The sequence below is a fragment of the Peromyscus leucopus genome, chromosome 9 (assembly GCF_004664715.2).
Source record: "Peromyscus leucopus breed LL Stock chromosome 9, UCI_PerLeu_2.1, whole genome shotgun sequence".
NCBI classification, from domain to species: Eukaryota; Metazoa; Chordata; class Mammalia; order Rodentia; family Cricetidae; genus Peromyscus; species Peromyscus leucopus.
In genome coordinates this window covers 106,165,092-106,189,632 of record NC_051070.1, presented here as the reverse complement: position 1 = coordinate 106,189,632, position 24,541 = coordinate 106,165,092, and the positions used below count along the sequence as shown (strand labels likewise).

General features: G+C 40.6%; 1 protein-coding gene across 1 annotated transcript in view; it reads left to right on the top strand.

The window, feature by feature from the left end:
• Positions 1-859: 859 nt before the first annotated feature.
• Ptpn20 (protein tyrosine phosphatase non-receptor type 20) overlaps positions 860-24,541 on the top strand; it is a 90,728-nt gene continuing 67,046 nt past the window's right edge. The window contains exon 1 of the mRNA XM_037208715.1: positions 860-1,017. Within this exon, the coding sequence (XP_037064610.1) occupies positions 924-1,017 (94 nt within the window). The 5' untranslated portion in view covers positions 860-923. The remainder of the gene's footprint in view (positions 1,018-24,541) is intronic.

The window sequence follows — 24,541 nt, the reverse complement described above, 5'->3', positions numbered from 1 at the left end:
CACCCATAACATTCTGTCTTGTTTTTAAAAATTGAAACAAAAGTTGGAAAGTTTCTAGAGGGAACCTGTTCTCTGGAAGCAAAGTCGTCACAAGTCGTCACCCGTGAGGATGCTTCTCATTACTGGTGAAACACAGGTTTAGAATGGTCAGTGAAGAGAGGATATCTCCCAGCCCTGGAGCCCGGAACAGGAAACTCACTGCTCTGTACCAGGATAAAGGGTAACTCTTGCTACTGAGCTACATAGCAGCCCAGACATGTGGCTTTCTTCTGGGACAAGCATGAAAAGCTGGGGCTAAGTGCAACACACATATTTGTCATATTTTCAAGGGAACTGGACCAAATGGACAGACATACTCGTCAAGACAGAAGGATTCTGGCTTCACATTTTCAGGCAATGTTCACTCCTTGAGTTCCTCTGATATGACCACTCTAGCTGAAACTGTCTCAACCAATGCAGTCAGTTAACTCCCTATTCTGGCAAAGACTAGGAACTTCGTTTGCACGAATCTGTCTGCCTTGCTCTGATCTTAAATATAAAGGGACTCCTCGTCTCACCCCCCTGGGACTCAGTAGGCGGCTTAGAGACTCCTCCCACGGAAGGTGGGGATGCTTCACACAACAGTTGGCTTCATGAGCCTGGCCTGAGGGAAATAAAACACACAACACAGGCTACAGGCAACACCAGGGGAACTACTGCGGGTGCTCCGGTGGGCGCTGCAGTACCTAGAACGACCAGCAGGGGGGAACACACTGCCCGCTCTGACCAGGCTCACACTGGCCCAGCCTAAGACTGCAGTGCGCAGGCTCGTGGAGAGTCTCCGGGATTGGAGGCGTCGAGGCTCTGGCGCGAACCTCCTGGTAGGCGGTTGGGGCCGCGGGCCCAGGTGAGGAGAGGTCGGCCAGGTCAGGTGGCGCTCAGGCATGAAGGGGCATCCTTCTCCTGCCTCACAGGGAAGAGAAGGAGCTGTGGATGCGCAGAGGCCCGGAGCGCAGGCTGGACCCCGAGGGCCCCCTGGTCTGTGGAGGGAGCCTGACCATGGGGGCGGGGGGCGGGACAGGCCTCGGGCTAACCTTAGGGCGACAGGTGACGGGGTGACAGGCTGGGCCTGCCAGCCCTGGCTGTGTGGTGGGGGAAGGTTTGGGGGTGCGGTGGAGGAGCATGCTTCTGTTGATGGGTTTGGTGACACGCCGCCCTGGGCCTCTGAGACCTGGCTTTGCTGACCAGGGAGGTTTGGAGACCTGGGGTGCCATGGGCACTCAAGAACCAGGGAAGGTTGGGGTGTCTAGAGAGAACACCGATGAACCAGCCACTGCTGGGGGAAAGTCTCCTGTGTGCCCGGCACTGTTCTAGAAGCTAGGCGCAGAGGAAAGCAGTATGCGAGGTCTCCTGCCTCATGTTCCAGGTGGGAGGTCCCCAGTCAAGGTTGGCTCTGAGTCCGGGAAAGCTGGGGGAGAGGAGGAGGTTTTCTGTTTGGAAGTTGTTTTTGACGTTGGGTTTAGCTACTTTTGTGTACAGCACACCAATAATGTACTTGGGAAGAGCTCTACAGTGAACTCCGCACCCACCATGTTGTTTTTTCATATTATAGTCATTTGTTCCAAACCATCTATCAGCCACCAAGTAGATTTTTGTTGTGACAAAACACAGTATAAATCACCTAGTGGATTTTTTAAATTGACATCAGATTTAACTCGAAGTCAAATGGGCCAGTGTGAATTTGGTTCTAAAGCCCTGGAGGGTGTTAGGGCTAGAGTTACCTACCCTTTGTAGCCATTACGTTGTATTTAAGGAACTGAGTGAAACTGAGAGTTCCATAAAGAAGAGGGGGGCATCAAATAAACGAGGGGAAAACTGGTGGCCACCGTGTTGGATGCTACTCTGTAAGATGTTTGTGAGGGAGGCTGAGACAAGATTGTCTCAGGCTAGCCTGCCTTAAAACAACCCCAAACTAAAAACCAAGGCCAAATGGAAACAAAATTCACCCCCAAATGTTTTTGACAACTATGAAGATTTTAATAAACACAGCTTTAGCGTATAAGAAAGAGGGACCTGTTGGTCATTTTTTTTTTTAATAAGAGAAACTAGAATTTGTCCATATGCTAATGTAGTTGAGATCATAGGAAGAGAGAAATGATACAGATAAAGGAGGAGAGCTTTGCCTGAGGGAGTCCTTGAAAATCTGAGAGGAGAGTTACAACAGACTGTTCTACATTTTAAACCAGCTACCAGCTGGAAGGGGAACGGAGGCAACAGGTGCAGATGGTGTTGGTGACCGAGGAAGGCCGTGTCTGTGGGCAGTCAGGGCAGTGTGGGATAGATAAGGTGTTGCTGGAGGACCCCTGTGACATAGTCCTGAAGAGTGGGAGAGGAGGCTGGGGTGGGGGAACTGAATTGCCGCTGTGTTAAGGCCTGTTTGCAGTCATGAGTTTGTAAGGTCAGCCAGTATGGTCTTACGATTTTTCTGTAGGTGTATTCAACACTGGGAAGGTTTTACAAAGATTAAATTAATTAGATTCATGAAAAGCATCTAATTCATTGCCAGGCACATTATAATATAACCTCTGTTTGAGTTCTTGTTTTGTTTTCTTTTTCTGTTTTTACAAATGTGCATAAGAGGGTGACATTTAGCACTGAATAGGATCTTCTCCTTTGGTGCATTCATTCTTCAGTGAGACCCGATTCAGCTGACATTTGCAGCTGCCTTAGACATCCAGCCTTGATGTGGTTATGGTCATCTGGCTTGGTGACTCGGCTGCTTGTGTTTTGGAACTGTTACCCTGGATGGGTTGGAAGTTTGTCACAGTGACAATTATTAAGGTTTTGTGAAAAAAATTTTTTTTTTTGATTTTTTGAGACAGGGTTTCTCTGTGTAGCTTTTGTGCCTTTCCTGGAACTCACTCTGTAGACCAGGCTGGCGTCGAACTCACAGAGATCCGCCTGCCTCTGCCTCCCGAGTGCTGGGATTAAAGGAGTGCACCACCACCGCCTGGCACGTGAAAATATGTTTTTATTACTATATTTCCTACTGGATCTAATTTACCCATAGTTACAAAATGTACAGCTCTAATATGACCAAGGGGAAAATTCAGTTTAATAGGCTATTATCCCTCCCTGGCTACTTGGGCTGTATTAAATACAAATGTAATAAAGGCTGATATTGAGTGAGCTCCAGTTCCTGGCTTTGTTTAGACTTTAGCTATATCCTTTTTCAGCTGCTTGGCCATAACTCTCTATACTTCAGTGGAATATATAAAAATATTTGACTCCCAAGCCAGATCAGCTGTATCCTATACTGCCTAATTGTGTGACTTTGGGCAAATCATTTAACTACTGTGTTTCTTTCTTTTTTCTTATTCATGATGTGGGAATACTAATAATAGTTGCTTACTGAGGTTATTGTAAGGATCAAAGGAGTTAATGTGCTGACACCAGAGAAGTAGTTTTACTGGTTGATTAGTTCCATTAGAATTATCTAGCCTTGTGTTTAGTTAGAGTCTAGGCACTGTATTATTTCTTCTGCCTTGGGGCTTGCTTACTTTTTTATGGCTGTATTGTCTGCATGGGGAAACTAAATAGATATGAGTTTGCTTAAAAAATAACTTACTTCATCTGGATTTATGCAGGTCATCAATAGGGTATATATATATATATTTTTAGTGCTGGCATTGCCTTCCACAAGGGCTTGGGAAGTGAGTCCAGTTTTTTGGTTCCAAACTGGCAGACCACTGAAGATACTTGGTTAGAAAGATCAGTGATCTACATGGCCAGTGCTGGGTACAGTGCATGGTAAATGATGTAGGCTATTTGGTGCCACATAAGAGACTAGAAAAAAAAATCTATAAGGTGAGAGGGTTACTATGATTGGATGCATTTGTTACTGATTGGAAGCAAATGACCAGGCTTAGCATTTGAGACCAGTGGAAATTCCAAATGACCTTTGCTGATACAAAGTGACAGGGAGAGTAATGTATGCTGTAAAGTTGTGACCTAGTAAGTCTGTAGTGAGAGCTATATGAAAATTTGCAGAGTGATGTGCTCCATTTTCACAAATTTAGAATCAGTAAGTCATAGTAAGGTTCTGGAATTCATCAATTTTTAAAGAATTCCATGAATGACTTAGATGTACAATTCGTTTGGGATCTCATTAGTGCACAAACCAGTACTTTTCAGCTCTCATTCTGTTTCATAACCACCTTTTAATCGGCTTTTTAAAAACTATCAGTGGTTTGGTGCCACCCCCAGGAATTCAGATTTAATTGGCTCGGGTAGGGTCTAGACATTGGTACTTTAAACATGTCCTCTGGTGATTCTCCTGTGCTGCTGGGTTTGAAGATCACTGCCATAGTCAGCCAGATTTCCTTCCATAGAAAGAATTTAAAAAGAGGCATAGCTTCAGGTGGCATATTATCAGGAAAGTGAAAAAATAGCATTTCTGAACTCCTCAACACAAATATTCAATCTAATAATCAAATGACTGAAAATGGGAATTGATGATTGAATTGGCATTTCTCACACTTACTAATGGAAATTTATCAGGCTCACTCTGGAAAAGAGAATTGACATTTATCAGGAATTTTATGTATAATCTCAGTCTTACAGCAACTCTGGGAGATTGTATATTCCTTCCATAATTTAGATGACCATTCTGAGGCTGAGGGAGGGTTAAGTTAACTTGTATATATTTTTATGTCTAGGTATAGATGGTTACAAGTCTAGATTGATTTCTTCAGTGCTTCTCAAATTGGAGCTCACTCTGGGGTAACCAGAGAGAACTTAAAAAACAACCCAAGTGTTGGGATCTCATTCTCATAGATACTGATTTTGTTATTCTGGGGTGGCCAGGCATTGGCATTTTGCAAAACTCTTCAGCCAGTTCTAGTATGCACATGAGACTGGCAGTCAGGATGTGCATGAAAGCTTTTATTTATTATTATTGTGGGGAGTTATATGTGCACATGCCATGGCACATGTGTGGATGCCAGAGGACAATTTTGTGGGACCAGTTGTCTCCTTCCACCTTTACCCATGCTGAGAATTGAACTTAGGTCGCCAGATTTGATGGACGTGCATCTTCATCCACTGCGCCGTCCACCAGTCTACTGTGCACTTCTGTAATGGCTTAATTCTATTTATACTGGCTTATTGTCCTGCCAGGTTCCCTGCCTCCATGCAGTCACTCAGTTTTCTCAGTGTTCATTTTCCCCACCTTCTTGCCTTTTAGTAAATATGTATTAAGTGTCCACTTTGTACCAGACACTCTGTACTGGGTGACACAATGGTGACAAGAAGGACCAAGTCACCCGCGTTATAAATTCACATTGAGGGACATAGACAGTAGATAGAAGGATTTTCATATATGAGGAAAAACAAAGCAGTGGAGATGGAGAGATGGCTCAGTCAGCAAAGAGCTTGCTGTGCAAGCAGGAGGACCCGAGTTTGAGCCCCAGCACCCAAATCACAAGCTGCATGTGGTATCTGGAACCCCAGGGCTGGGGAGGTGGAGAGAGACAGATCCTGAGGCTCTCTGGCTAGTCAGTCTAGCTGAGTCGGACTAAGGTGGAAGCGATCGAGGAAGACACGCAGTGCTGACCTTTGGCCTACACAGAGAGAGAGAGAGAGAGAGAGAGAGAGAGAGAGAGAGAGAGGGGGGAGGGGAGGGTAGGGGAGGGGAGGAGAGGGGAGGGGAGAGGAGAGGAGGGGAGAGGAGAGGAGAGGAGAGGGAGAGAAGGGCAATGATTAGTGATCCCAGCAGCAGTGCATCAAGAGTTGCACTTGCTTCCCATCCTCTCTAGAACTACTTTATGTTGTTGTGTGTGAATGTGGCTATTCAGTGACGTGCAGTGGGATCTCATGAATTTTTTCTTCATCTTTCTGTTGACCAACTGTGACAAGCATATTTCTATGTTTGTATTTGCCATCTGTATCTCTTTGGTCATGTGCTTGCTCAAATATTTTCTGAGTCATAAGAGTCTACATATGTAGGGTACAGGTCTTCTTCCAGTAAACATTTTTTAAGCATCTTTTCTCTAGGACTTAGTGTAGATGTAACCAACCGTCTTATTAAATAAGAAACACAGAGCCAATGTAAAAGAGAAAGCCAAGAGATCAGAGCTTAGAGCTAAAAATCTCACCCTTTCTCCTGCCGTGGTTCCAGCTTCCTGAAAGAGCTATTTCCCTGTGTGTAAGTCGTTTCATAGTCATTCTGCCTTCTCATTGGTTGTAAACCCAAACACGTGACTGCCTCGTCACTGTCTATAGGTACAGCCCCCCAGGTCTTAAAGGCATATGTCTCCAATGCTGGCTGTATCCCTGAACACATAGAGATCTATGGGGTTAAAGGCGTGCGCCACCACCGCCACACTCTGTCTATGGCTCTAATAGCTCTGACCCCTGGGCAACTTTATTTATTAACATACAATCAAAATCACATTTCAGTACAATTAGAATACCACCACATTTCCCCTTTTCTATTTTAATAAAAAGAAAAAAAAAAGCAAAAGGTTATAACTAACATAAGAAAAACTATATACAAAAGTACAATAACTATATACAATATATACAAGTAACAAATACCTAAACGATGTCTAGTCCATTTGTATTTGACAAATCAGAGAAAATAATTCCCTTATCTATCCTATTTTGGTAAGTCCAAAATGTATCTAATTCACTTTCTGTACTAATTAATCTTCAACTATAACTAACTAATCTTCAAGCATAACTAACTAATCTTCAACTCCCTCAGAGACCCAAGAAGGAAATAATATTAGCTAACAAAAATAAAAACAGGAAGTGCATGCAAGCAACTTCCAAAAAATTTGTGAGTTGACAGAAACTGCCAGCTGCCTGGACAGTCACCTGTGGTTTCCGCAGTGTTGGGGCATCATCTTCAGCCTATAGGCTTAGCGTATCTGACAGACTCATTTGTGAAGTAGGATGTACACAAGGTCAACAGTTCAACCTCACATTGGGTGAGAGCAGTCCATGTACCAGAAACACCTGAATTTTACTAGTGTCCTGTCATGATTCAGGATTTTAGATTCTGGAAATTGTTGACAGTTTTTGAATTCAGCTGTCCATTCTTCTTGGCTGTGTATATATGGCTTCATCTCAGCATCCCCTTCTTCTCCACATCCCTCTATTAAATGCCAGTCTACTATCGAGAGGCATGAGCTTTCAGCTGCTGTTCCATTGCACAACAGAAGCCATCAGCCCTCTGCCTGTTAAGCTGCCTTTGAAGAAAAGGGCACTGTACCTTTTCCGGATTGCGAAGGCCACTTCAGGGATGGGGCCATATTGTCCTGGCCTCAGAAGATGCCTTTTGATAAAGCCATAACCACACTTGTTTTGGCAAGAATCAGTAGTCCTTTGTTTTGTGTTCTGTCTGTCCATTTTGTCCTGTTGATTCGAGGATACTTTGTTGTCCAGTGGCTAACTTATGCCACAATGAAAGTTGACTCCATATGCGGTTTCTTCAATGCCCATATTTTCTCTGAAGTAGATTGGTACTGCCAGGAGCTGACATGTCTCAAGAAAGAAAAATTTTCTAAGTTATTAAAACATTTTAAATGCCATATTCTGTAGATCTCTGAAGGATTTGAAGATGACCTGTCTAAAACATCTCTGCTCAATTTTTAAAACATATCTAATATGACTACAAGTTCTATTATAATGTCTAACTACTAACTTTCATTTCTTTATATCCTAATAGTTGGTAATAATAACATTCAAAGATCAGAAAATTGCATTACATTGTTAAATGAATGGTATAAATACAATTAGAAATATACATATAGCATTTTCTAACAATATCAGTTTCAAATTTGTATACAATATAAAACAATGCAATCCAATGTAAAGTATTTAAAACTAGTAATTGTCTTTTTCTTTTCTTTCTTTCTTCCTTTCTTTTTTTAAATAAGAACCTTAAGTCTAATCTCCTTTGCTTAGCCTTTTTCCTAACCCTTGACAACAACTTGTAACCAACATTATTTGTTGAAAATAATGTCCTGTCTCCACTGTCTTGATACCTTTCCCACAAATCAAATGATCCATGCCAATGACTTCTACCTTTTTGTTCTTTCCTGCTTAGGTGTTGTATTTCTGTTCTTACACCAATGTCATGGGGTCTGGATGTTTCACCATTTCTAGTCATTGTAAAGAGGTCCTTACAGCGGACAAATATAAGTTTCCATATGAAACATCTAGATGTTTAGAAATGCACAAAGTATGTTAAAAGTAGATGCAGTAGGTAATACATATTGCAGATACTCTTATTAGAACTCAGAGTGAAATGTTGTCCTTTGGAAATGGGATGATGAAACTGCTTTTATACAATACAGACTTGTACTGGCTTAAGGAGGGAGGAAGAATGGAAAATTATGAAGGACCTAATGCTATATAAGCTTTTGGTAAAGTAAAAAGGTGAAACAGATATAAAAGTATGCAGATTTTTAAAAAGACATGAAAATGTATTTGTGGACATTATTATATAGGAAATTCCAAGGAATCTATAAAAAGCTGTTAGAAATAGTGACTGTAGCAAAGACATAAGACATGAGGTCTGTATGCAGAAATCAGTGGTATTTTTTAATGTGGCAGTGGATGACTAAAAATTAAAACAGTTATCATTTACAGTGGCATGAAGAATTACAGATAGGTTTAATGCAGTTCTGCAATATTTGAATGTTTGAAACTATGAAATACTTATGAAGGAAATTAAAAAAAACCAAAATGAATAGAGCAATATATTTGGTGTTATTTTGTTGAATACTCTTTACATCTAATTCTTGATAGACACTGGCTTGTCAAGATATGTCATTGATTTTGATATCAAGGTTGATGGTGGTCTCATAAAATTGTTATTGTTTCCTCTTTTACTTTGTGGGCCATTTGGTATAAATTGTTACCCTTCTCAAGGTTTGATAGTGTTTCGCTGTTTTCCTTGTGGATTGTGTGCTGTGGTTCATTCCCCTTCACAGAGCCTGTGCAGGGTCTGTGTGTCCATTCTCGTGAGAGAGCATCAAGACTCTGTCTCCCTGGAAAGAGTCCTTGCTATCTGTGTTATAGATCTGGGACACAGCTGTCTTAATATATGCAATCGTCTAGGTTACACTGAGACGGTCATTTCCTTTCTTGTTTATTTGTTTCCTCACTCTTTCCCTCATCCTCCTCATGTTCTCCTTCCCCTTCTCCCTTCTATCACTCCCTCCCCACCCATTTTTACTTTCAGTATGTAAGTACAATCTTTTATCCAAAGATTGCCACCAGCCACACAGCTATTTAGGTGTAAGTTAATTCACATTGAATTAAATAAAAATGAAATTTCTCAGTCACACTGATCCCGTTTTAAGTGATTAGTAGTCAAAAGTAGTTAACTGTTTTGGACTGTGCAGTTACAGGATGCTTTTACCACCATACAAGTCTCTGCTGGGCAGTGCTGGTCTAGAAGATAAGAGTTTTCTTGATTTTTTTTGGATATATTTCTGAAATTATTGGTATTTCTTTTATTTGTCAGCTTTGTTTTCATTTTCTGTGCTTTATTTCATTCTTTTGCTTGCTTTGAGCTTCATTTCTTAGGCCACAACACAATCATCAACTTGGGATTGTTATTTCCCAGTGTAAATATCCAGTACTGTACATTTAGAAGCATGATTTCAATTGTGTGCCTAAAGTTTTTTGATGTTCCATCTTTATTTATATTCAATTAAAATAATTCATTATTTCCTTTGTCACTGATTTGAGATGACAGTTATTTAGAAATGAGTTTTTTTTTAAAACTACCCCCAATTTGAGGACTTTAGTTTTGATTTCTTTTTTAACTTCAATCTTATATTCCAGCATAAGATTTTTAAAATTGGATTTATTTATTTATTTTATGTGTATGATCCATATATGTATGTCCATCGCATGCATGCCTGGTACCCATGGAGGTAAGAAGAGGATGTTGGATCCCTTGGAACTGGAATTACAAATGGCTGTGTGCCACCATGTAGGTGCTAGGAACTGAACCTTGGTCCTCTGCAAGAGTAGCCAGTGTTCTTAACCACTAAGCCATTTTTTCTAGCACCTCAGCATAAGATTTTTAATTTTTTGTGGGAGTGGGATGGGGATCAGAACAATGACTTAACTTTGTGGAAGCCCTTTATCCACTTAAAGATAATGTTTATTTCTTTTGATTGAAGTGTCCTTGAAACTTAGGACAAATTAATTCACGGTATTATTCATGTTTTCTGCATCCTCATTGGTTTTCTCTTTGCTTGTCTCCACCTATTCTCTGCATTTTCCTTTTCCTTGTTTTATGTTTTAAAAAAGATTTATTTTTTAAAAAATTGTATATGTATGAGTATTGCCTGAATGAATGTATGTAATGTATGTGTATCACACATGTGCCTGGTACTGATGGAGGCCAGAAGAGGGCATTGGATCCCCTAGAACTGGAATTATAGAAAGTTGTAAGCCACCATGTGTGGGCTGGGAACAGAACCCAGGTCCTCTGCTGGAGCCAAAAGTGCTCTTAACCATTGAGCCATCTCTTCAGCCCCCCATTTATGACTTTTTGAAGCAATGTTCCTTTGATAAATATACTTTGAAGTGGCTGTATGTTTTTATTAGGTAATACATGTCTTTATGGAACATTAAAAAATTGGAATTTGTGCAGTCTGATGCTTACATTTACCTTTCTTTTTATCAGCATTTGCATGGGTTATCTTTTTCCAGTACCTTTATATTTAAAGTGGGCTTCTTGCAGACTGTATATAATTAGATTTTACTTTTTTAATCTTAACCATTTTTTCTTCTTGATTTGTATGATATGATCATGAACATTTAATGTAATGGTTGGCATGGCTGGATGCTTTTCTGCAGTCTTGCCAGTTTTGTTTGTCTGATTTAGTCTTTAACCCTACTGTTTTCTTTCTCATCTTCTTTTTATTGAAATAGGGACATTTAATGAATCCCTTTAATCTCTCCTTGACATTCGCTGCTGCATTTCCTCCTTTCTGCCTCTTTCTTCTCTTCTTGGTTCTTTTTGTCAACAGTTATTATAGACTTCCACTGTATCACAGTCTACTTTTAATAATGTCTCATTTCACATAGAATGTAATGAGTTTATATCAGTGTGCTACCATCGCATCTCACACATACTTTGAGGTATGCTTCTTATACATTTTATTGAATAGATGTTATAAATTCGACAGTGTAATTATTATTATTGCTTTAGTTATCATAAAATTCCTAGTCTCTTGTTTAAACAAGGCTTTTAAAAAAGAATTTTAAATGTATAGAAAAACTGAACAACAGTACAGAGTGCTCATATATTTCTTCATTCCACATGCTCTCCTATTATCTTTTACTACTTTGGTACATTGTTACTTAGAGAATCACTGTGCATTATTACCAGCAAAAGGCTCTCTACTTAGCACTAGGGTTTACTCTTTGCATAGCACATTTCTCTAGAATTTGAAAAATATATCATCTTTCTATAATTACAGTATTATTTCTTTAAAAATCCCTGCTGCTCTATTGATACATTCTTGTATTTACTCTTCAAAACCCCTGCCAACCACTGGTCCTCCTTTTCATAGCTTCACTGTTTTTACAGTGTTCATCAAATCATCACATTTGTTTCTTTCTCTTAGTAGCATTCATTAAGATTGCTCCATAGCTTATATGGCTTGATAGCTCATTTGTTTGTTATTCAGTAATATTCCGTTGATGGGAATATCACAGTGTATCCATTCAAATACTGAAACATATCTTAGTTGCTTCTAGATGTTGATGATTGTGAATAAGATAGCTACAAATATTGAGAGCTGCAGTGAATGATTGCTGAATCTCATGGTAGATAATACTGTGTTTAGCTCTGTAAGGATCTGCTACAACTGCCTACCGCAGCGGCTATACCATAATCCCTTCCCACCAGGAATGACTTATTCCTGATGTTCTGCATTCTCACTAGTGTTTGGTATTGTTAATTAGCCACTATAACAAATAAAAGCAGTATCTGGTTTTGATTAGTAATTTTCTAATAATGTAGAATGTGAAACATTTTTACATGATTACTTATCTGTTTATTTCTTTGGTTCAGTTCATTTATTTATTTATTTTAAATTGGTTTTCTTGCTGAATGTTCAGAGTTCTTTATATTTGGGGTTACAAATGATCAGATATCTGATTTGTAAATATTTTCTTCAGGTCTTTTTTATCTCCTTATTCTCAACAATATCTTTTGCACAACAGAAGGTTTTTTAAAATTTTAATAAAATAGAAAAACTTATTGCCAGCTGAGTGTGGTGGCAATGTCTATAATCTTAGCCCTTTGGGAGAGTGCTGAAGGAGGGCACCGCAGCTTAAGGCCAGTCTGATCTGCATATGGCCTCCCAGGGCATCAAAGTGCATGTAGTGAGACTTTGTCTAAAACCAGCCAAGCAAGCAAATATAAAAATAATAGAAAACAAAACAAAACAAAATTTGCCAAAACTTAGGTTAACTATATTTTATCCTTGTAATTGTCTTGTTTTGAAGTTTTGACTTCCCAAAAGATAAAGTTCTAACCCTGCCATTGATGCTCTGTTCTTATTTAGGCCTTTGCAGAAGTGAATAAATGAAATTAAGACCCCAACCAATAATTCGTGTTCTTGTGGAACAAGAGAAATTTGACTGTAGGCACACAGGGAGACTATAGTATCACAGTAGAGGCCGAGATTGAAGTGCTGTGCCTCCACACCAAGGACACCAGAGACTACTAGTGGACAGCATGTGCTAGAACAAAGCAAGACTCCTTCCTTCTAGGTCTCTGAGTGGGGGGTGGCTCTGCTGACACTTGAATTTCGTTCTTCTGTTTCTAGAACTGTGAAATGATACATTTTCCATTTTTTAAAATGCCATCCAGCTTGTGGTATAGCACTTTGTTTTGGAAGCCCTCGGAAACTAACCATATCCTGGCATAGTTTTTGGAATTGAGTATCAGGTGGGTAGACACAGAAAGAGTCTTGAGGCACATGACATAAAAGCTCTAGTCAAGTTTGACAAGACTTGGGTAGTAATATGGATGTTATTCTGGAAAAGGCTCACAAGAGAAGGGAATTGTGCAGAACATGTTTGTTTTAGAGAACACATGTATCATCATGAACAGAAGTGTATTTGAAACGTGGACTTCCAAGGAGCTTCTTGTGTGATCTTCAAGGAGTGGCGGCTCCAATCCCTGGCACTGAGGAAAGGTTATCCTCGTCAAGAGTGCCAGCAACAACTTGCCTGGATTGTGCTCAACAGCTGGGTGAGAGGAGAACTTACAAAAATGAGTTTGCACGTTTGCCTGAGGGCATTTTAAAGCAATTATTGTGGGGCCATAATTTATCTTTACTGCTCATAATTAAAATGTAAAGGGGGAGGAACTAAGTTAAGGAGAGACTTATTAAGCAAAAATTAATATGGCTAGAAAAAATTTCAACCTATCCAGGAAATCTGCTGTGGAAACAGGACCAAAGTGTGGCTTTGAGATTGATTAGGCAGACCCACCTTGTTATGACACAGAGTAGATGTTGAGCATTGTTAATGTACTGCTAAAAGTCAGTATTGGGCCGGGCAGTGGTAGCACACACCTTTAATTCCAGCACTCAGGAGGCAGAGGCAGGTGGATCTCCGTGAGTTCGAAGCCATCCTGGTCTACAGAGTGAGATCCAGGACAGGCACCACATAGAGAAACCACACATAGGCACATAGAGAAACCCTGTCTCAAAAAAAAAAAAAAAAAACAAAAACAAAAAAAGTCAGTATTGGTTGATGTTAATGCATTTTTAAGCTTTATATTCCTGTGTGTATGAGCATGAATGCATGCATGGCACTTGGTAGATGACTTGTGGAGTTGGTTTTCTCCTTCAACTTTTACATGGGTTCTGGGATTGAACTCAGGTAGCGGGGCTTGCGTGGCATCTGCCTTTGTCCACTGAGCTGTCTTACTGCTCAAGAATGGCACCCCATCTGATGTTTATTATCCTATAAATAAATCTGTGGGGGATGGGACAGTCTGCTGCTTAGTGGAGAGCTGCCAGACTCTTTCCTGGTGTCCTGGTGACTTGTGCAGTGACTATATGCAGAAGCTAGGTGGATGACCCCATGCCAGCACCATCTTAAGGAGGTCACATAATGATCACAGCTGCTTGCTCCAAGTCCCAACGGTGAAGAAGTCACAGCCACAGTTGTTTCAAACAGCTTTCACTGGGCTTCCCTGTAACCCTTCCTGTGTAGGCCAGAGGGGGCACTTCTGTTGGCACACAGAGGGTCTGCTGTGACGGGAACAAAAACCAAACACTCCCCCAATAGCATCTACAGTTATGACTGCATGGGTGTTTGCTGTGACTGATGCAAACAGCCGTTTTATGCAAACTGTGTAACCAAGTAGGTCAATTTTGTGCTGTGACTTGGAGATGCCTTCTGTGCTACTTTGCTTGATGTTGGCAGCATAGGCCCAGTAAGAGGCTTTTCTCAAGTGAACCTTTCTTGCCTATGTTTGAAATCCATTAGTAGAGCATACTGTGCTGTTAAAGAAAAGGTAGCCAAATACAGCTCTGTCTACCTATAATCCTAGCAGTTGGCAGGTGCTTCAGGAATTCAAGGACAACCTGGGTTACATAGTTTGGGGTTAGCCTGAGCAACATGGTCAAGAACAAACATTAGGGGGTTGAAGAGATGGCTCAGCAGTTCAGAGCACTTCTTGCTTTTGCAATGGACTTCAGGTTCAGTTTACAACCACCTGTATTTCCACTTCCAGGGGATCCAGCACCCTTTTCTGGCCTCTGCAGCACTAACCACACACACAGTACACATACATACATTCAAGAGAAACACTCATACACATAACACAAAAATAAATCTTAGAGCAACGCATAGCAACGACAACAAAGAAACACAGAAAAGGTGGAGACAACAGCAGTGTGGCTTCAGTGTGAGCACAGCGAGCAGTTGGCAAACGTCAAAGTGGTGCAATCAAAGAGTGGACAGTGGCTTACAGCTGAAGACGCAGCTGACCTATGGAGAGTGACAGACAGACTGAGCCACAGAAGTGACGCGGTGAGTGGCCGAGGCTCTAACGGCGGCAGGGGAGGCCTTGGCAGCAGCAGCAATGGAGTTGCAAGAGTGACCAAAACCGGAAGTAGCAAAGCCGTGGCAGTGACAGGAGCCAACAGTAGAGCTGTAGCAGAAATGGCTATGACATCAGCGGTTACAGTGGTAGGCATGGCCTTATGGGTGATGATGGCTAATCTTGATTGCCAAGTACATCTGCAATCAACTGAAGCGCATCCAGCTGGGCATACCTGTGATTTTTCTTGATTGGATCCTTTGCGGTGGGAAGATCCACCCAAAATCTGGGCCATACCTTCTGATGGCAGCCTGTCAAAAGGACATGGAAGAAGGAAGCTTTGCATTTTACTGACTTGCCTTCACTTGTGCTGGCAAGTTAATCTGTCCTGTTGCTGAGACTTTCCTTCACTGGTATTAGAACCCACTAATCAGGATTCTAACATAGACTGAAGCCCAGCAGCTTTCTAGGACTCCAGCACCAGACTGGGACTCCTGAGACATCCAGTTTCATGGAATGAATGACTGCTGGATCCTTGGCCTTTCTGTTGGAAGACATCTATTTTTGGACTGCTTGAACCATAGCTTGTAAGCCACCCTAATAAATACATGCTCACACTTTTTTTTAAAAAATCAGTTCTGTTCCTTTAGAGAACCCTGACTAATACATGGACCAAGGGTATTAAGACATTCTAGGCCTTAGCACTATAACACTAGCCAGTATCAAGAACTGGAGAATCCCAACTTCCTAGGCCCACACAAAAGCTGTAACACTTGTCACCATAAGGCTAAGCATCCCAGCACCTGCCCGAGGCTCTCATCAGAGCTGTGACATTAGAAGGCACTACCTGCTGCTGCCTCAGGCTATCTGCTGTTGATGCTTACAGCCATCTAATGCCAAGGAGTTCAGAAGCTTCCCATGAGGAGCACGAGAAGCACTAGCTTTACTTTTCCTGCCTGCGATTTCTGTCTAGGTAGAGGAAAACTACTCCAGCCACCTGACTGTTACTGAAGAGATTAGGTAGGATCCATAGCCCTTCTGTTGCTTTGTTGAAGGTACTGGCTGCTCTTTAGTCCCACCACTTCTTAAGCTTGACTGTTAACACCCCAACAACCTTTTTAGGCAGTTTATTCTGGAGAGAAGAATGAAGGTTGTAAGACTTCGATATTCTGCAAGTTGGAAACAGGTTGGATGGTAGGATGGGTCATGACTCCTGGAAATGATGACATGGTGTATGTGTTTTAAAAGCCCAAGGTAAGTATTTGTGACTTTGGGAAGTTGGGAAGCAAGCTTTTGTGGTTTTAATTGTGCCACCAAGTTGAAGCATGCTTCTAAGGATTTCTGGGATCCAGCAAAGAGTAAGAAGAAACAGGGAAGAATCTTTGTGTTGAGCTTAATAGAGAGCATGCCCTGCTGATGCCTGGTGTTCAGAACAGTGAGAGAACACAGTTCTTTTATGGTACAATTTAAGCACAGTGGGAGCCTGTGAGTATCTCCTAGGAGTTATAGCTTTGTGCTTTACATTTAGGACTGTGATCCATTTTGAATTGTGAGAGATACAATGCTTATGTCTAGATTTCCTGCATGTGAATGTCCAATTAGTCTAGCACCATTTTTTGAAAAATAATATTTCTTCCACTGAATTGCTTTGCTGCTTTATCAGTGATTACTTGACTCCATTTGTGTGGGTTGATTTATTGGCATCTCTATCCCATCGATCTGTTTGTCTATGCTTTCAGTAGTCCTATGTAATCTTGATTATTCAAACCTTATGGTAAGTCTTGAAATCCCATATCAGTCTTCTAACTTTGTTCTTTAGGATTTTTGGCAATTCTGGCTGTTTTCTCCATAGCCTTAGAAGGGGTGCATTGTTATTCACAAAACAACTTGCTAGGATTCTCATTGGGATTACAGGTCCTGTAAATAAAACTGGGAAGAATTGAAATCTTAACAATAGTGAGTCTGTGCATGAACATCAAAACATCTCTTCAGTTATTTAGGTCTGTGGGAGTCCAGCTCTCACCTTTTGAAGGGTTCTTAGGTAGAGGAGAGAGGGATAAGAAAATATCAGGTAGAAAGAGAGACCTAGACAACGAGAAGAAAGACAGAGATATGGGACAGCTTTGGGAGGGCCTGGGTCAATACCCAACAGCCGCTTTATTTATTCAAAAGAGCTTTTTATAATATGCCAAGGGGAGAGGCAAAAGACCTCACCTTTGCAAGATCAAAGCATACCATACAGCCAAGTGTAGACCCTTCTAAATACCTGGTAAACACATCCATGGCCGAATCATCTCCTTACACAGCCCTGCTGGGTAAAGCCAGCTCAGATTCTCTTACCCTAAGTTCTCACTAGAAAGTCTCTCTGGGTCTCCACCTAGATCTTTGTTTTTTACCAAAGTTTTGAAGAGTTACTACTGCTGTGTTGCAAAGGAGTTGGGTTTTATACATTAGCTTAGTATTCTTTAGATGTTAAAGAGTTTTGTTACCTTTATGGTGCTGAGGCTTGAATCCAGAATGCTATGTTCTGTTCTAATATGAATTTATCTTTCTTCTAGTGTCCTAATGCACATGCTCTCTTGTCTGTTGGTGATACTGATTTTTTAGGGGACTTCTGTAAGAAGGATTTTTACTCTTGTTTATTCTTTGATGTATTTTATATAGGTAATCTGCCATCTAAGAAGCCAGAGTTTCTCTTTTCCACAGCTATTTATCTCTGTATTTTTTCTTGTCTTGTTGTTTTATAGTATCTAGGATTTTTCATCATTAGGTTACATATATTTGTATATAATTAAAAAACTTAAAAATTTCATGTATGTGTACTGTATTTATATTATTTTTCCCCTCTCTCCAACTCCTCTTTGGGCTTTCCAACTCCCTCTTAAATTTATAACCTCTTTTCTTTAATTATTACACACACACACACACACACACACAGGAATTTAACCTCACAAAGTCCTTGTATACTTTTGTAAATATTCTTTAACCATTTAAGAGAAGTTTTCCTCTGGTCTTAGTTTTCTGATCATTATCAAGAGTGAATTTTGATTTTGTCAAGTGCCTTTTCCTGAATCTGTTGATATCATATGAGTTGTCAAGAATCAGTGAGTTACTTTGCTCTTAGGCACTGGACATCCTCTCTGTAAGAAATTAATAAGTGAAAATTGGCCTTCTAGCACCCATGGTCAGCTTGTGTTTGCTGGTGGCTAGATAAAATAATAAAATTGAGATGTGGAGCTTTGTGAGACCTCCTGAGAGATGGAGGGGGGGGGCGGGAGGTAGGGAGGGAGAGAGAAAAAGAGGGAGGGGGAATGTGTGTGTGTGTGTGTGTGTGTGTGTGTGTGTGTGGTGGGGTTGTATGTGTATATGGGCACATGTGTGTAGGCCAGAGGTCAATGTCAGGTATCTTCTTCTCATGCTCTGCACTCTATTTTTTGACACAGGGGCTCTCACTGAACTGGAGTTTACGGTTTCAGCTAGACTGACTGGCAGCAAACCTGAGGGTCTCCCTATCGAAGTATGCACAACTTGCAGTATATGTAGCCATGCCTGGGTTTTATGTGGGTCCTAGAGACCTGAGTGCAGGTCCTAATGCTTGTGTAGCAAGCACTTTCCTGACTGACTTTTCTCTGAATAAAATGGATCAACTGAGGCTAAGGACTTGTTTTCTGCTCTTCATCTCCCATTTTCTTTGTTCCTGAAGTAATTCAGGGGCAACTTTAGTTACTTCCTAATATTCAAAACCCTTCAAAGCCCGAGTCCATTTGAACATACTATGTAGACCAGGCTGCCCTCAAACTCATAGAGCTCTAGCCTCTGCTAGGATATTTTTTATGAGCAGGTTTGTTTCCAGAAATGGGTTGTCCCTCCGTCACTCCCTCCTCTCAGTAATGGCTTTACATTTCCACCCCATACCTGTTAAGAGACTGTAGAGAAGGAAGAAAGGTTCCCTGGGGAGTGGGAAAGAGAGAACTTGCCTTTTTTAGCCTTAAACCAGTTCATGGAAGTGTTGGGCCTACACCTTTAACTGACAGCTTAGGCAGATGTTGGCTTTTCTCTTCTCCCTATTAATTTCTCACAGAGAGGATGTCTAATGAGGACTGAGGTGCACAGCTTGCCTTTGCTTTATTTTTCTGTGTCAGAGTGTGTCAGTCAGAGAAGAATATTGTGGGCATAAGAAAGATTTTCAGTATTTTAAGGCCAGACTTTATGAACCTTAAAATTGCATATGGAAAAGGCCCTCATTACTGATTGCCTGTCTGAATCATTTGTGTGATATATTAGATTGGGGCTTCTTAAGCCTTTTGCTCTTGTGGCCCCTCTTTATCTGAGGATTTTTTATGTGATCTTAGGTATAAGTATATACAAAATAGGCAGATAAATAAATTACTTACTGATAATCATGAAAAGCAATGTATACAGTTGTTTGGTATACATAAAATTTGACCATTTGAGATGAGATCAAACTTGCATACAACTAAAATATCTGTGCTTGTGCATTTTTGTGTAAAGAGGTAAACCTTTCTGATATTCAGTATTGCAGAGTGCAGAGAATCTTTAGCATTTTTCACAGTTGGTTGATACTGTGATTTTATTATTGTTAATGCTGAGAATACCACTACACATAAATATGTAACACAAAATGGCAGAAGTATAGTTAGGCCTTTATAGAAATAGTTGGAAATTCTGGCCTAATCCCAAGCCAAACTTCATTAATTAATATTTATGAAAATGAAGTTAGCAACTAAACAAAGCAGTTTTAAAAATCAAGCATCCTAACACTATACAATGCAAAAACATATTAATACTTTAATACTTAGGTGCCGAGGGATGATGGAAACTATTGGAAGTCTTTGTCCTGTAGTTAAGCCATCGTCTGTCTATAAGAGCAGAACATGAGTACTGCAGGTTGTAACATACAGCGCTTCCAGTCTGAGACGAAGTGCTTCAGGCAGTGTTCATTGGCATCACACAGTCTGAAAGCATGTGCAGTACGAAGGGCACATGTTACATATTCAGAACCAAGGATGCAGTGAATTCCTCCAGCTCAGGTGGCCTCTGATTCATTATGATTTGATTTTGAATTACTTTTTAGTCATTGCTTGCTCAGAAACTTTTTGGTGTTACCAGTTTTTCATAGCTCACCTATGCACTTAGGCAGCCCCATATTGGGTAACAATCCAGCTTAGGAAGCTAAAGATTAATAATGTTGCTAGCCTTTAGGGATGTGTGGACATAGTGACTATGGCCAGCAAGTCTTACTCATGCATATGCTTGTACTTGAGGTGACTTGCTCATGTTTATTTATTTTTAGGAGACTGTAGTGAGAAGGCTTATATTTTAAAAAAGAGTCAGAGTCTTGGAGAATAGGCAGGACAGACACAGTACAGGAAGAGTCTGAGTATCAGCTGGGAGAGACAGTAGAAGAATCTGAGTATCAGCTGGGAGAGACAGTACTGTTTTACAATCTATATAGGATCTGTCCTCGTTTAATCTTTTGTTGAGTTTCATATTTTAGAAATTAATCATATGTACTCATAGGCCACACATTATGAGGCATTTTTCTGGAGTCTATCTCTTCATAGTAGAGTAAGTTGAAATTTGTCAGATTGATATATTTTTATACTAAAGAAATAGTAGCTCATTAATTCCTAAAACATTTATATGAGAACATCAGCAATAATAAATTTCAAAAAAGGCTGGGTGTGGTGGCTCACACTTTTAATTCCAGCACTCGAGAGGCAGAGGCATGCAGATCTCTATGAGTTTGAGACCATCTTGGTTAGGGCTACATAATGAATCCCTTTCTCAAAAACAAAACAAGAGAAAAACAAAAAGATGTTTTAAGTGACCATTTTTAGTTATGCTATCCTAATCAACTAGGAAAGTTCAGAGTCTGGCTCATAACTATTAGTCCTCTGATTATAATTCAACTCAGCATTGTTGACATAGGATTCTAATGCTTTAGGAATCTTAAATTGTTCACTGTTCAAAAGGATGGTCACAGTACTTCTCAATAAACTTACTATTGACATAGGGATAGCAATTTGCTTTCATATCTGTAATTGGGTCATAACTCTTTAAAAATGCTTTTCATCAGTAACTTGACAATTGTTTTTATGCACTTGTTTCTATTTATTTGACCTCAATTTTATTGAAATATATTATTATTGCATTAAAATAACCTTTTTTACAGTATAATCACACACAAAAATCTTAGTCCTGTAAATAAATGTGATATTCTTACTTTCTTTCTAATTTGAATTGTTTCCTTTCTCCTTCTGATAATTTTTCCCTGATAGTATAAGACAGAGTGTTGACGCTTAGAAGGCAGTGCCTCCCCTCTACTGTCCCTGTGCTTCCCTGGTAACCCTCAACACTCACACACTTGTACTACAGAGTAATTAATAGCCTGCAAAATGCAGTATACCCATGGGACACTTACTTTCACTGTGAATATTGGTTATCTTTTTTTTTTTTTTTGAGGCAGGGTCTAATGTAGCTCAGATGGGCCTTGAACTCACTATGCAGCCCTAGGATGACCTTGAAGTTCTCCTCCCGCTGTCTCTAACTTCCTGAGTACTGCGGGTGTGAGTGTGTACCATCACACCTGTCTTATGTGGTGCTAGGGACTGAACTCGGGGCTTTGTGCAGACTTGGCAGACACCCTGACACCTAAGCTACATCCTAGCCCTGGTTATTTTTGTAACTAGATAAGGCAATATCATTTACTTTTAAAAGAACTCCAACTAAAATAAAAACAACTCTTAAGATATAATTCATATCAAGTAATACAGCTTAAGAAACTTGTATTGGGAATTTCTTTACAGGAAATAAAGTTGTGGGTTTTTTTTTTGTTTTGTTTTTTGTTTTTTAAGAAAGAACATATCTTCAGGTAACTGTAGAACATCCAGAGTCCATCAGTTTTGAGTTCTTGGGGTTCCTTTCATCCTCTTCTTTCCTGGCGAGTATAGGTTTCTGAGAATAGGGCATTTTAGTAGTCGTGTTCCAAGCAACATCAGCCCCAGAAGTAACTGGCAATTTGCTGAGTAGGTCATTTTAAGTAGTAGTTGGCATCTTTGACCCAGACTAAAATCCATGATGCAGAGTTGGTCTTTCCATTGAAAGAGTGAGCTGGGGTGAGGACAGCACCTCAGCTCAGGATCTTTGTGGCCAGAGCATCTCCATGGATGAACTGGCTTCTGTCCCCCTGAAGGCATCCTGTACCATAGAGGAAACAGCAGTGACCTCTGTTGCAAACAGCTTGCCTTCCCATTCTTCTCAAGGGCACAATACTGTCAGTGCACTGAGCTGCATGAAGTCCAAAGCTGCTTGTAAAAGGAAACCTCTTCAGGGACTTCACGGTGTGAAGAAGCATTGTTGTACACAACACGTAGTAATGTAAGAGCAGCGCATAGCTTGATCTCAGCAGTGGGGAGTTATACGTCCTTTCAGTCCTCCTGTTCATTACCAAAGCTGCCGCTTGAAAACCGAATTAAATGGTCATCAGCTTTATATTAATTTTTTGTTTTTCACCCAGTTTGATTCTTGTTTCTATAGGATTATCTCTGACTCAAGGCACTGGAGTTTGGGAAAATATTAGAAATATGTGTGCTTTTTAAAAATGGAATGTACCAGCAGTAACTTTATTTTCAGTATGAATATTGGTTATCTTAATAATTAGAAAAACAAAATTTCTTATATTTTTGGTTGTGAGCCTAGCCTTTCTTACGGGAGCGGGAGATCCCAGCTCGATCAAGAACAGAGAGGGAAAACACGGAAAAAGAGACCATGATAAATGAAGACCCTATGGGAATAGGAAGAAGCAAAGTGCTAGAGAGGTCCCCAGAAATCCACAAAGATACCTCCACAATAGACTACTGGCAATGGCCGAGAGACAGCCCAAACTGACCTACTCTGGTGATAGGGTGGCCAAACACCCTAAGTGTCGTGCTAGAAATCTCATCCAATGACTGATGGAAGCAGATGCAGAGATCCATGGCAAGGCACCAGGTGGAGCTCCAGGAGTCCAATTCACGAGAAAGAGGAGGGATTGTATGAGCAAGAATTGTTGAACCAAGATTGGAAAAAGCACAGGGACAAACAGCCAAACGAATGGAAACACATGAACTATGAACCAATAGCTGAGGAGTCTCCAACTGGATCAGGCCCTCTGGATAAGTAAGACAGTTGATTAGCTTGAACTGTTTGGGAGGCACCTAGGCAGGGGGACCTGGACCTGTCCTTAGTGCATGAGCTGGCTGTTTGGAACCTGGGGCCTATGCAGGGACACTTTGCTCAGCCTGGAAGGAGGGGACTGGACCTGCCTGTACTGAATCTACAATGTTGAGCTGAATCCCCAGGGGAGTCCTTGCCCTGGGGGAGATGAGAATGGGGGGTGGGCTGGGGGAAGGGGGAGGGAGGAAGGAGGACAAGGGAATCTGTGGCTGATATGTAAAATTAAATCAATTTATAAAATAAAAAAGACACCCCTCCCAAATTGGGGCATAGTATGTAATAAATTTGACAATCCAGTAAAAAGAAAAAGAAAAACAAAATTTATTTTTTTAAAAAAACCTCCCAGCTATTTTAGAAACAATTTTTAAATTTTTAATTATTTATTTTATGTTCCAACCACAGTTTCCCCTCCCTCCTCTCCTCCCAATCCCTCCCTCACACCACCCCTGGACCCTTCCAATCCTCTCCTCCTCCATTTCTATTCAGAAAACGTCAGACCTCCCATGGATATCAACAAAACACAGCATATCAAGTTGCATTAAAACTAAGTCTCTCACCTTGTATTAAGGCTGAGCAAGGCAACCCAGTATGAAGAATAGGGTCCCAAAAGCCAGCAAGAATCAAAGACAGCCCCTGTCCCACTGTTAGGAGTTCCACAAGAAGACTAAGCTACACAGCTGTCACATATATGCAGAGGGCTTAGATCAGTCCCATGCAGGCTCCCTGGTTGGTGGCTCAGTCTCTGTGAGCCCCTGTGAGCCCAGGCTAGTTGATTCTGTGGGTTTTCTTGTGATGTTCTTGACCCCACTGCTCCTACAATCTTTCTCCCTCTCTTCAGCCGGATTCCCTGAGCTCGGTCTAATGTTTGCCTGTGGGTCTCTGCATCTGTAGAAATAATTTTTAAAAGGCGTAAAACATTGTCTGGATGCATGTTGACTTTTATAGATTTGGAACTAGTGATTATTGGATATAGATTAGTAAAGATTTCATTCTACTTATTTGTGTTCTAGAGAGATCCACTTTATGTGTATTTATATAAAAAGAACAAGTCATTGCATTTGAGTTTTTCACACATTTAGTTGTCAGGTGTGGTGTATTTAAACTCTGATACGTAAATAAGAAATTATGTCTCTGCTTACCAAGGAATAGTTAGAACTTAACTGACAAAATTCCAAGGGAAATTAGCTCTGGATTTAATTAAAAACAAGCTTTTGAACATATTTT